Genomic DNA, 14,716 nt, shown 5'->3' on the forward strand with positions numbered 1-14,716 from the left:
CAATCTAATGTGTCAATAAATGAATGAATAAAAGACACAATCTAATGTGTCAATAAATGAATGAATAAAAGACACAATCTAATGTGTCAATAAATGAATGAATAAAAGACACAATCTAATGTGTCAATAAATGAATGAATGGAAGACATAATATCTAGATAAAAGTTAAAAAGGATGAGAAAACTAAGATTGAACCAAGTTAGTAAATAAAAAGCTACCAAGTTAATTAATTGGTCTATTTTTATTGATATCCTCTATTGAAGTAAATTAGCTATTGTAGAATTCATTCCATTTCCCTCATCACTTTGAAGTTGGAGAAAAAAAAAGCTATTTATCTGAAATGTTTTTTCTAATGAAAACAAATGGAAAATTTAAATTCAATGAAGTAAGATGACATTAAGAGTTTGTGTATGACATCAGAATCAATAACTCACTCACCTGATTCCAAGTGTATTGCTTTTCTTTTCTACAAGTCACAGACTCATTGTCAAAAACATTGTAACTTTCAGGGATTACTTTATACTTATTGTAAAAATATGATACTGATTTTGTCATACTTATTGTAAAAATATCATAGGGATTTTGTCATACTCATTGTAGAAATATAGGGATTTTGTCATACTTATTGTAAAAATATCATAGGGATTTTATCATACTTATTGTAAAAATATCATACTGATTTTGTCATACTTATTGTAGAAATATCATACTGATTTTGTCATACTTATTGTAGAAATATCATAGGGATTTTGTCATACTCATTGTAGAAATATAGGGATTTTGTCATACTCATTGTAGAAATATAGGGATTTTGTCATACTTATTGTAAAAATATCATAGGGATTTTATCATACTTATTGTAAAAATATCATACTGATTTTGTCATACTTACTGTAAAAATATCATACTGATTTTGCCATACTTATTGTAAAAATATCATACTGATTTTGTCATACTTATTGTAAAAATATCATACTGATTTTGTCATACTTATTGTAAAAAATATCAAAGGGATTTTGTCATACTTATTGTAAAAAATATCAAAGGGATTTTGTTATACCGGTACGTTTTGTTGAAAATATCATATCTTTTAGTGATAAATATCATAGAGATTTTGTCATACTTAGTCAACTCTGTTTCAGTTGTTTGTATCACTTATTTTATATTTTCGTAACCCAGTAACCCTGATGATATTTTCAATTATTGGTTATAGTAAAAATAAATGTGAATGATAGCCATCGAACAACATTTTCTCCAATTTAATAGTTGTGTTCATTTGTTTGAAATATAATTATCTGGATAATATTAGCAATGTCCGTTTCTGTGCCACTTTTGATTGGCCAATTGGTGCAGGTGTTTGTTTAGATGATTTACTAACCCCTTTTTTAGGGTTTACTACATGTGATTGATTAATAGAAAAAAGGTTTATAAAAGACGTGATATTTGCTACCTATTAATATATGTTAGTTTACACTAAAATTTCACTTATGGTACATGAGTTCAAGTATGTCTCAAACCAATATTTCACTTATTATTGTGTGTATTTCTGAAATATTTTATATTTCTTTGTAATTTCAGGGTTTTGTACCTCTATATCAGAGTTGGGAGAATTTCTACAAGCGTAACATGTATAACCGAGTGGGAGATTGTTGTAATAGACCAATTGGAACAATGGCTGGTCCTACCATGGATGTACTGGACTGGAAAGCTGAACATTTCGGAAAATCTTTAGAGTAAGTTTAAAAGTATTTTTGTATGTTATAAAGGTTGTATAGTATCTAGATGTAGTTGTATGAGAATATTTCAGGTGTGACGAGAGTGGTAAATGTCAGAATGTGTGGAATTTTTTAACATAGCAGGATTTTAAAGAGGACATGTCTAACTCTCAGAAAAATTACAAAATAGACGGAATTTATGAACTCAAATTTCAGCAGAATTACATAGCTTAGACATGAAAAGAAATGCATGGTTTTAGTGGAATTGCAAGACCTAAACACACCTGCGGAATGGTGCAAATTGATTCTATCAGTGTCTCAATACATTAAAAGTTTAAAAAACCTAGAAAGCCACTCTGCTATTCCTTTTAAGTAATAAAAATAAAATTGAGTATAATGAATGATCAATATACTCTACTGAGTCCATAATATATTAACTGCTTGTAAAATACTTGTACATTTTTTGATTTCCATCATGTTGAAGTATTTTTATCAATATAGATATTAACCAGAAATGGTGAATTTCTCTTCTCAAAGGGATATAGTCATCTAAATTTTTGTTTTACAACTACTAGAACCTAGGATTATTTCATCCACAGACTTGGGCAAAACGAACCAGCCCCTTTCTGGGGGGTGCCATGGCTCCCCCTACCCCCCATAGAAGCACCGGTGGAACAATCCTCATCAGGACAGTTTTTAGGTAATGGGGTTCAAAGTTCCAAAACTTCCAGATTTGCAGTGTTTGACAAATGATATATAGTGGTGTAGAGCTTATCTGATGCTGAGAACACATGTTTAGGATAAAGAACCCGCATCAGGACAGCTTCATTGCTAACTGGGTTTAACTTTCCAAAATTAGATTTTTGGTGTTTGTTTCAATAAATTCAATACAACCACTACGTGCAAGTCCATTATCCTCAAATTTTGCCACACGAGATCTGACGACTATTTTCAGAATTCACTATGTACTAGTACAGTGCCTCTGAGATCATTCCTCCCTGGAAGAGATCTTCCAAATCTATTTCTTCGAATGGTTTTCCAATTCAGAGAAGCAACTAGTTTCTTTAACAGGCAGTAAACCTTTACAGTTTCAGATTTTCAAATGTTAATCACTTTCAAGTTTTTTTCCTGAATATTTTTAGTAGCGAAGCAATTTCATTTCATGAATAATTAATCTGGAAAGTTTTTAGTTTTTGACGTTTGGAATTTGAAAATCAATCGTCTGTTACATTGTGTAGTTTGACAGTCATATTTGAATTATGTTAATGGTACCAAAGGAAAGGTACAAATAACAGTAAAGACATGTCTGATATTCTAAGAGTGGAATTCAAAACCTTAACAATCTTAAATTACACCTAAACAATTAGTTTACTATATTTCCTAATAAGGGCCACTATTTAGATTCTGTCCAATGTTCACTATTTAGATTCTGTCCAATGTTCACTATTTAGATTCTGTCCAATGTTCACTATTTAGATTCTGTCCTATGTTCACTATTTAGATTCTGTCCAATATTCACTATTTAGATTCTGTCCAATGTTCACTATTTAGATTCTGTCCAATGTTCACTATTTAGATTCTGTCCAATGTTCACTATTTAGATTCTGTCCAATGTTCACTATTTAGATTCTGTCCAATGTTCACTATTTAGATTCTGTCCAATGTTCACTATTTAGATTCTATCCAATGTTCACTATTTAGATTCTGTCCAATGTTCACTATTTAGATTCTGTCCAATGTTCACTATTTAGATTCTATCCAATGTTCACTATTTAGATTCTGTCCAATGTTCACTATTGAGATTCTGTCCAATGTTCACTATTTAGATTCTGTCCAATGTTCACTATTTAGATTCTATCCAATGTTCACTATTTAGATTCTGTCCAATGTTCACTATTTAGATTCTGCCCAATGTTCACTATTTAGATTCTATCCAATGTTCACTATTTAGATTCTATCCAATGTTCACTATTTAGATTCTATCCAATGTTCACTATTTAGATTCTATGCAATATTCACTATTTAGATTCTGTCCAATATTCACTATTTAGATTCTGTCCAATGTTCACTATTTAGATTCTGTCCAATGTTCACTATTTAGATTCCATCCTATTTTCATGGGGCAATATGATATTTTGAATTTACACTATTTATCATAACAATAGTATATATATTTTTATTGTTTTCCCCTATATGGGAATTTGTGATAAAATTTATCCATTTTGTTATTTGTACCTCTCTTCTGAAAATGGCCTGTTTATAGACAATAATTATGGAATTTGTCTCAGTAATATTAATTTTGACATTTCAATGTAGTATTATTATTATTACCCTAACCTTCCAGCAGGATTGTTGATTGTCTGCTGTCTGTCGGTTATGTCTGGCTGCAATCAGAATGTGTCAACCAATCAATGTCAAACCAAATGACAAGATGCTATACAACAGGAACTGCAGTGTCTCAGTGAATTAGAGGCTTGCTTGTTTGCCTGAAGGTCAAGGGTACAAGTGCAGCACTTATATTTTCCATAGTATATCCACCTATCACATGATCTGAGTGTGGGTGGGTTTGAGGGATTAAAAAAAAAAAAAAAAAATTACACCACGGGTGCAGAAGAAAAGGTTTTAATTTTTTAACCATGTTTTCCCCATTGTCATCTATGTTGTTCAGGAGCCTTGATGGCTCAGTGAGTTGGATGCTTGCTCGCTGTCCTTGAGGCCCAGGGTTCAATCCAACATAGGAGTGATGATATTTTCATAGCATTGCCACATTTCAAGTTGTACTATCAAGTAGAGAAAAGTAAGATGTAAGCTGCACTATTTCATTTCAACCTCTTTGCCTTGTTTGGTATGAAATAAGTAAATATCCTATTTGTAAAGAGTAAATGAACATGTCGTGCTAACAGATAATACTAGTTGTATATTGACAAGTTATATTTGTTATATGATTAGACACAATACAGTAATAATACCTTATTTCTATATTAAATTGATTTTTACTTAATTATACCCACGAACTAACTTAGTGCTTATTAGTTATTGTTTTTTCTGCTCCCAGCTGATTCCTTCTGGATTTGCCAAGATATGAATAAGCAATATTGTCTTCCCTTGAAAAAACATTAGGGTTTGTTTATGTATTTGGTTGCTATGACTACTTAAGATATGACATAATGTATTATGGGTTGACACAGGGCTGACTCTCAGCACTAATTAACAGGGCAAACTGACTCAATGAGTTGACAAATGTCTAGACTGAATTCAAAATGCAGCAACTCTGATGAGGCGTCATGGTTGCAAACTTATTATTAAGCGTCTAAGCGTCTAAGGAAAATTGTTGTGTATTGAATTGACCTGGTGCATTCTGGGAAATGTTTTGGGGCAAAAATGTATAACGTTTTAAATTTGTTGTAAAGAAAGTGCCAACCATCCCCCAGCCCTCTATACCTCCCCTGTACCCCCACTGGCAGCTCCAGTGGTCAAGGACCAGCTGGTAGAGAGAATACTTATCAAGCTAAGTTGTTATCTATACTTTGTAAGATAGTACAGTGTAAAATAACAACAGATGTAGGGCCAAGTCTCTTTTCTAAGATGATGATTTCTCAGAACCAATTCTATGAATTTTGCATCTTTTATTTCCAGGTTAACTGGCGATAGAATACCAGCCATGAATTTTGGATCATATAATTATTTAGGATTCTCTGAGAATAATGGATTATGTGCAGCCACTGCTATAGAAACACTGTGTAATACCAGTATTGGGGTGTCTTCTTCTCGCCAGGAAATGGGTAAGATTCAAATTTTGTTATCCACAAACTTTACACACAGTACATCTTATTACATTTTGAATTTAATCTTTATTACTCAAAGTGATAAATGATAAGTATGTATGTTCTCTTCTTGTGACCCTGGCCGGTGCTTCTATAGTACAGTATCTTCTATAACACCCAACACAGGTCACCCCGACCAGTGCTTCTATAGGAGAGTATCTTCTATAACACCCAACACAAGTGACCCTGGCCAGTGCTTCTATACGAGAGTATCTTCTATTACACCCAACACAGGTCACTCTGACCAGTGCTTCTATAGGAAAGTATCTTCTATAACACCCAACACAGGTGACCCTGGCCAGTGCTTCTATAGGAGAGTATCTTTTATAACACCCAACACAGGTGACCCTGGCCAGTGCTTCTATAGGAGAGTATCTTTTATAACACCCAACACAAAGATACAAGTTAAGCTTTCATTAACTCCTTATTGTCATAGAAAAATTCTCCTCAATGCACACTGTTGCCATACATTCATAGAGAGGACAAAACTCAGTAGTAAAATTCTAATAAAAAACTAAATGGTGCAGAAAAATGTGACATTGGCTTCAGAGTTTACTACCTTGCCCGTGGGGACTTGTGATGAATTAGTTTGAGAAACTTGTATCTGGGATATTATTAAAAGTAAAATATGCTTAGAACTTCAGAGATATTGGCCTGGTATATCAATAGTTAACTTGCCTTGAGGGAAAAAAATGAAATTATTTTATATAACAGATTATCAATAATACTAATATTCTGAACATGACTCAAGGGAGATAACTACAGAATTTGTAGTTTGTAGATGAACTAACAGATATTGTGTACTTGTTATCTATTATTCTGTTAAAAGATACATATCAGCTTGTGTATGTTTTCTGTCAGACGATTTGATATTAAAGGGATCATGAAGTTCTTTTCTAAATTTTGTTTGTGTATTGGGGACACTGATAGCCTGAATTTTCTCCAATTTTCAATCAGATGTCTGTGGTTCCTGCAATATAAAAGTCTAAGTGTCTGAAGACGTCACTATTCACAAAAAATGCTTTGTAACATAAGGCCATTCACTATTAGTGACATCATCAAACACTTAGTTTTAATGGAATTGCAGGAGCCACAGGCACCTGATTGAAAATTGGAATGATGTTATCAATGTCCCAAATACACAAATTTAAAAAAAAAAAAAAATTTAAAATCCCTTGTCTTGTTCCCTTTAACACAAAGGTATACTACTTCTTAAAATAGACATAAAATTCTCCAACTTGATCAATAAGAGTATAATAATATTCATCAGTTGGGACTTACCAGGAGCCATGACTAATAAATAGAATCTCTACATAACACAATGTATCCATTAAAATAAATAATTATTGAAAAAAGACACTTTGAAGCATGTTTCAAAATTACTTAGTTTAATAGGTTTATTGAATTATAAGGAGATTCTTTCACATAGTTGTGACACTGGTCAGGTAAGTCCACTGATGAACAAAGACTCATTTTGACCAAGTTTAAAAGTCACCCTAAGAGGTGGTATACCTTTAAAAGTGGCATGAATGAACCTAGTAATTATATTGCAGGCTATCTACAGATCCACCAAGAACTGGACAAACTAACAGCTGAGTTTCTAGGTGTAGATGATGCCATCACTTTTCCCATGGGATTTGGAACTAATTCTATGAATCTGCCATGTTTTATGGAACCAGTAAGTTTGAGTAGTCATTTTTTTTTTCGCTAAACTAATCAGTATTTATTTATTTATTTCAGGGTTGTTTATTATTAAGTGATATTGTAATGATTTATTTCAGGGTTGTTTATTATTAAATGATATTGTAATGATTTATTTCAGGGTTGTTTATTATAAAGTGATAATGTAATAATTTATTTCAGGGTTGTTTATTATTAAATGATATTGTAATAATTTATTTCAGGGTTGTTTATTATTAAATGATATTGTAATGATTTATTTCAGGGTTGTTTATTATTAAGTGATAATGTAATGATTTATTTCAGGGTTGTTTATTATTAAGTGATGAATTAAATCATGCCTCGTTAGTCCTAGGATCAAGATTAACAGGTGCCACGATTAAAGTTTTTAAACATAACAGTAAGTCAACTTTCTTATACTTTTATATCTACTTTGATATATAAAGATATTTATCTAAACTTACTGCAATGTTCAGATATCTGCTTGATGCTTCATAACAGTAAGCTTAAGTTGACCTTTTTATATAAATTGATAAAAATATATTTTTAAACACAGAATCACTGGATTCTCATTTCCCTTTGTGAATTTATTTTCATTTTCTGAACTTTGTGTTTTTGTTCCAGATATGGAGGATCTAGAAAAGAAACTAAAAAATGCTATAGTTGAGGGTCAGCCTAAAACTCATCGTCCCTGGCGTAAAATATTAATAGTTGTCGAAGGTATTTATAGGTAAGTCTCAAGGATAAAAATTTTTGCCAGTCAAGGTGGTACACTAATATATTTTTTGATATTATGTGATGACTGGCAGGGGTGTATTTAGAAACTGAAAGACATCTCTCCAAGACCAAACCTAAGACGTCTAGAAGCTAAGGGATTTCAGATTTCCTGGCAAGATTTTACTTCAAATTGAGACGTGTCACAGGCCTGAGGGGAGAGGCCATGGTGCAATGACCCACCCTCTAAACATGCCACTGATGACTGGCCATCTAGTGCTCAAATTTCTTATGGGACATGTTTTAATTTATGCAGTAAAGAAAAATAGCATGATATTTTCCCTGTTTTCGAATCTGTTGGCAAATCTCTTGGCATTATCTGTGCTCTATTACAACCTGCTCTCAAAGAATGAACAGTAATTATTATGTTGTATAGATGTCTATTAGTTATACTAGCACAGGAGAGTCCTGTTAAAATAAGCCACAAAATCTTTACTTTATGAAATAATAACCCAATGAAATGTCTTAATCTGACATTTATTTGAATTTAAAAATTTATTTTTTCAGCATGGAGGGTTCAATAGTTCGTCTTCCAGAAATATTACGATTAAAAAAGAAATACAAGGTATATGTGTATTTAGATGAGGCACATAGTATAGGAGCTTTAGGACCACATGGCCGTGGTGTCACAGATTATTTTGGTATTAATCCCAAAGAAGTTGATATACTCATGGGCACATTTTCTAAAAGTTTCGGGGCTGCTGGTGGATATATTGGAGGATCTCGGGTAAGTTTTGGGATTATTTTAGCCTCTTTTCTTGAGGGAGCCACACCCACCACTGGCCTGCCAATAAAAATACCACTGTTTTGAAATTGTGATATGTCCCAATTTCTGATAATAGAATCATCTTTTATGAGAAGGAAAGACACAAATTCAGTTAATGTCATACAATTTTTATATTTTCTGTGTAATTACTTATCATATATCCATATCACTGTATAGCCTGGTCTTTCAATAATCAACCACCTTCATAGTCACCACCTTACCATTATCAAGTATTTTACCAATATATTATCTGGAATTCAGGTTATTGTTTTCGCGTCATAAGTGCTTAGTTTATTTATATTGCCTTGACCCCTTTCAGTACAAGTTTTGCTGTAATGTTTGTAATATTTATTTCAGTCTATAATCAACTATTTACGAACCAGGTCATACACAAATGTATATTCCTGTTCTATGTCACCCCCTGTCACTCAACAGATTATTACATCAATGAGAATTATCATGGGACGAATGTGTGGAAATGATGGTATGTTATTAAAATTTGTTAAAATGATTGTAAAGAGGTTTTCTAACTTGTATATGCGTATCAGGGACAATGATAGCATCAATTTGCACTGTTTTAATTCTTCAGTGGTTCCTGAAGTTCCACTAAAACTAAGTGTTTTATGCTTGTGTTTTAGTAGAATTGCTAGAACCACAGACAGCTGATTGATGCTATGATTGTCCCCGATACACATACAAAATTTAGAAAACCTCTTTTATTATTAGGACTATTTTCTATTGAGTTTGAGTGAGTTCCATAAGAAAAGCTCTTAAGTGTATCAAGGCTTCTACTTTTATTCAAATTTTCAATCAGTGGTCTGTGGCTCCTGTAATTATAGAAATGCATAGTTGGAAAAATAGTAGTAATTTTGACAAAATATGAAAGCAGTATTTCCAAAGCTCAAAGAAATAATTTTGGAAGAAATAATAGATACAAATGTCCCTAAGAGGATAAATCTTAAAATGATATAATTTGAAATAATTCTAGGTTTAAGACGTATTCGACAGTTAGCATGGAATACACGCTATGTTCGTCGACGACTGCGAGAGTTTGGGTTTATTGTCTATGGTAACAAAGATTCTCCTGTTATACCCATCATTATTTATTACCCTGCAAAATTAGCGTAAGTCATTTTCGCTATGTATCTATCTATAGTACAGTCAGTAAGAGGCTTGGTTCTTTCCCTGGCGTCATTTATCTGGTTACTGGTATACATCTCGTTAGATTACATTAGAGAAGGAATCAAATAAGTAATAATGAAATGAATTTGTCATCTGATTTTACTTAGATTGAATATTTTGAGGCTCGACAATAACCTATTTGTTTTGCCTCAACCAATCATTGTGAGTGAGTTGAACGCTTGCTCACTCCAGGGCTCAATCAAGTATAGGTTGAGATGTTAATTTCCCCCTGTCAGTGATGCAGGTTGGAGGAGCTGATAAGGATGGGACAATAAACCAGCCCATGTGATTTATCCTGTAACTATTGGTATTTATTTATAGAACATTAGAAAGAGAATGTCTGCAAGCTGGACTGGGTATAGTTATAGCTGGGTTTCCTGCTACAACTATTATAGAATCTCGTTCACGCCTCTGTCTCTCAGCAGGACATACTAAAGAAATGCTGGACAAGGTAAGAATCATGGTGTATATTCCCTGAACCATTCATTATATGTCATTTTATCTTGAAACATTGGGCATATTATTAGTGAGGAAACACATTCCATACAAGATCATCAAGGTATTTTCTTTAAAGAGGCATCCCCATACATGTGTAATCTACCGATGTTGTCGGGTTTCTACCGCTTTTGCATGTTGTCTACCACTCTACCGACGGGATACCCGATTCTACCGATTTTTGTTTTTTTTTCCTGATCAAATTTTTATGGGACCTACCGTTTTCGATGTTCAAATTCTCTACCATAAATCAACCAAAATATCTCTCATTACTTGTATCTTAATTGCCGGTAACAAGCGTTAATCTCATCACATAATAATATTATCATTGCCTGATTAATTAATCCCCCAATTAAGATGGTAAGTTGATCTATTTTCACCCGATAATGTGTATTTTGCCCACGTGACCCCCTTTTATAACAACTTCCGGTAGATTCTACTTTCGCTTTTATAATAAATTTTAAATGCCCCATCCCGCTTTTTTGTAGGTAGAAAAATATGGCTCTTACAGATTCTTTAGGTTTCTATTAGTAATATAGAACCATTATAAAGCCAAACACCAAAACTAGGTCAAACTGCTTAATTAATAATTAGTTCTCTTCGTTTTTAATCATCCCTTTTAAAACAAATTCAGTTTGATCAAGAAGATACATAGATATAAATAGCATAATTTAGAAATATTTTCAGGTATAATTTACAACGTTTTTGATAATGAATTAAAAAAAAATCTTAAAAGTTTCTGCTCCTATTTTATCTTGACTTTAAAGAGTGTGCGGGCAAAAAAGAGAATTCTGTGGCATGGTGGTTTGAGTATATCAGTTAGGAATTATAGGGTGTAAATTGCAGTAAACATTAATGTTAATAATTTCTCTTTCTATTATTCCAGGCGTTAGATATATTAATTGGAATTGGTACCAAGTTACGTTTAAATTACTCCAGATTACCCAAAACTCCAGAATTTAGAGAAGATGATTCTATACTTATTAGAGATTAGGTTCGTGCATTTTTTTATACTTGCTTAAAATGATAAATGAGAAACGACAATTTTCCAAATCCCTAGAATGAATTGCTGTGCTGATGGGACTAGTGAATGCACCTGTTCTAAAAGTGTGCAAATTCAAAAAATTCCTTTCTTAGAAGGGTAATATGTTGTTGCCCCAAGTAGAATTATGCTATAGCATACTTTGCTGACAAATGTTTTTAGAATATTGAAGACAGGTCAACAGTATGAAGTGCCTAATTGGTTTTACCAAGGCTAACAAGGTGATCTCTTTCAGATCACTGATATAACAACGTTTTTCAGCAATGTTAATCCTTGAATCCATGTAAAATATAGTTACCTTACAGTGGTCTTCAAATTCCATAATAATTATGTGAAAACAGATTAACAATCTCTTTTATAATTCATGGTTTATATTTCAGTATGTAAAGGAACTATTTTGTCTCTAAGTAATGGAATGGATGGATGAACGAACGAACGAGAGAAAACCATTTTTTTTATTTAATTAACTCTGTAATATTCATATTATATAATACCAGTTCAATGGAGTGAATTTGAGTCCAAGATTAATTGTATGTGCATATTAAATTAGTGTGCATATATAATCATATTCTGTGCATATTTAATTGTCTGATATGCATATTTAGTTTGTATACATGATTACTATGTAAATTGCATATTTAGTTTATTTATGTGCGTATTCATTTAATTTATGTGCATTTATTATTAAATTATGCGCATACTAATCAATATGTTCATTAATTTAATGTATGCATTTGAACTAAGTAATCTGGTTTGTCAACTTAGATTATTTTTAGAATTGTGCAGTTGAAACAAATTGTGATAACGCCTCCATTTTGTAAATAAAGTGCATTGTAAATTTAAGTGCAATGATATTTCTAATTTTTTTTTACACTGATGAACGCATCTTCTTGAAAGTACTTGTTTTTTTTTAACTAGTCAGAACTAAAATATAGTTCGTTATAATTTTTATTCATTTCTTCCTTGTTGTGTTACAGATAGCTCTACTCAAACTTAAAGTTGAAAATAATGTAACCCAAATCTAGTGCCATAGAGCAGCTAGGTTGTGTTCTAGAGTAAACATATCTATGGCTACCTAGGTACATTTCTGTTTATAAACTGCTACATTCTCCTTTATTCAAAGTTTAAGTTTCAATCATTGGAGTATTTAGTTTAAAAAGAGCCTGTTAATAAAACTGAATAAAAATATCATTTTTTGCAAGCCAGCTATTCTTGTATTCTTATATGAACTTATATGCAAAGTATATACCCTCTTGTAAGGGAAGACTACAACTTTGTAAACGCAGAAATCATTTGTTCGATTGCTATTCATACTGATTGTAAATACACCTAACAGGGTATCAAATTCAGGAATTCATAAAACCATGGCAACATATTTCAAAACCTTTAATAATTGGGGATTTAACAAATAAGATGGCAGTATGAACAATTATTATTTTGTATTTTGAAAAGACCTTCATGGAAACTAATAGACTGAAAAAATTGAGATTTATCTTGTGTCTTTGTTCCTATAACAACTTAAGGTACATTTACATGACGACAAAATGTGAGAAATGTCATTACGCCTAATTTCTTACCCTGGACAAATTATAATGAAACTTTTACAGAGAAATTTGGAAAGAAGAATCAGCAAAGTATTTTTAGTTTCTCTAGTCAGACCTGATTGGCAAATAAGATATATAAAATCTACAGTAATGGAGAAAGTGTATAAAACAGTAGAGTTATTGTTTGTTTGCTATTTAAAGTAAGATTGTTGTAAGACCAAGGATCTGGAGCCCTGTTTCTCAACAACACAAATATATAGATTTTTATCGTGGGTGTACTATTAAAGGAATTGTAAAAAGGTTCTCTAAATTTTTTATGTGTATCGGGGACACTGATAGCATCAATTTACACCATGCTAATTTTAAATCATATGTTGGTGGTTCCTACAATTCCACTAAAACTAAAGTGTTGATGACATCACTAATTGCGAAGGCCCTACGTGATACAAGAATATTTCGCAAATAGTGATGTGATTTAACTCTTAGATTGTGTGGAATTGCAGGTACAACAGATGTCTGATTGAATATTAGAATGGTGTAAATTGATGCTATCAGTGTCCCGGATATACATACAAAAAGCTCTTAACTATCTCTTTAATTAGCAAAATTTCAAACTGTGATAAACATTATATTTTTGTCTCAATTGTAAAATTAACTTTGTGACTTTCCATACTGACAAAAAATTGTGATGGTGAGTTTGATGAAACACGGTGCAGATTCTTGGTCCTATTCTTGGTGAATTGTACAGAATTGAATTGTGCTTCCGATTAGTAGCTAGAATCAAACGCTAGAATGTTTCAAAACTTTTCCAGTAAAATGTCTGTTTGTCTCTAAAGTTTTGTTATGAGATTTCTTATAATGGTAACATTATGAAAAGGTGAAATAAATCCCAGCTGATTGAATGCTGTTGGAGTGTGTTTTGGATATAAGGCCTGTATCAGGACAATTCATTTGCAGATACGTAATTAAATCCAATAATAGTATTGTGTTGATACTAACCACAAAATTTTATCAAAGATTTTTTGTCAAGCAAAGATATAAATTTCGTCATTGTCCATGAAATATTGCAAGTTTTGAAATCTCAGTTGAAAATATTTCAGAGATCTACCAAGAAATATTATTTGCCATGTGGACTCTCTGAAGACACCCACTAAATATGATTTAGTATGTAAACTGTATTAAAAGGACACTGAATTGACACTCCTAATCATAGATTAGAATTCAGTGTAGAAAGTGAGGGATATTTACACCAACACAGTCATGAAATACAATTGAAATACAGTTTAACCTTTTAACTATCACAGTATAATCTCATCTTTTGTTAATATACTACTATTACTAGTTATTTTATTATTATAGTCAAATATAATTCAGCACACCCAGGGTTACAATAAAATCCAGAAGTTAAAATTGCAGAAATTTGATTGGATGAAAAAATTGATTTTTGTTATTGACCAATCAAACGACTGAAAAATCATCAAGGCTTCAGATCTCTGGGGGCTCATTCTCGAAAACTTTAATGAGATAAAATTCTGATTGGATAATTAAACAAAATTTAAAATCAATTTTAGTGATTGGCCAATCAGATGATAGCAAAACTAAAATCATCTTAAGTGAAGTTTTCAAGAATGAAGTCTCTGTACCAGTAAGGTTTGAATGATTTATTGATATTCTAGTTTAGCTTGTATTTGAAA

The 14,716-nt window shown here is 31.9% G+C and overlaps 1 protein-coding gene across 1 annotated transcript in view; it reads left to right on the forward strand.

The window, feature by feature from the left end:
• LOTGIDRAFT_233207 (hypothetical protein) overlaps positions 1–12,682 on the forward strand; it is a gene marked incomplete at its 5' end in the record, with an annotated part of 28,307 nt that extends 15,625 nt beyond the window's left edge. The window contains 11 exons of the mRNA XM_009058821.1: positions 1,579–1,733; positions 5,352–5,497; positions 7,093–7,217; positions 7,526–7,619; positions 7,844–7,949; positions 8,501–8,720; positions 9,117–9,243; positions 9,748–9,883; positions 10,263–10,392; positions 11,323–11,430; positions 11,859–12,682. Coding sequence (XP_009057069.1) covers positions 1,579–1,733; positions 5,352–5,497; positions 7,093–7,217; positions 7,526–7,619; positions 7,844–7,949; positions 8,501–8,720; positions 9,117–9,243; positions 9,748–9,883; positions 10,263–10,392; positions 11,323–11,430 — 1,347 coding nt within the window. The 3' untranslated portion in view covers positions 11,859–12,682. The remainder of the gene's footprint in view (positions 1–1,578; positions 1,734–5,351; positions 5,498–7,092; positions 7,218–7,525; positions 7,620–7,843; positions 7,950–8,500; positions 8,721–9,116; positions 9,244–9,747; positions 9,884–10,262; positions 10,393–11,322; positions 11,431–11,858) is intronic.
• Positions 12,683–14,716: the final 2,034 nt, after the last annotated feature.

This window comes from Lottia gigantea (genome assembly GCF_000327385.1).
Source record: "Lottia gigantea unplaced genomic scaffold LOTGIsca_36, whole genome shotgun sequence".
Lineage (NCBI taxonomy): Eukaryota > Metazoa > Mollusca > Gastropoda > Lottiidae > Lottia > Lottia gigantea.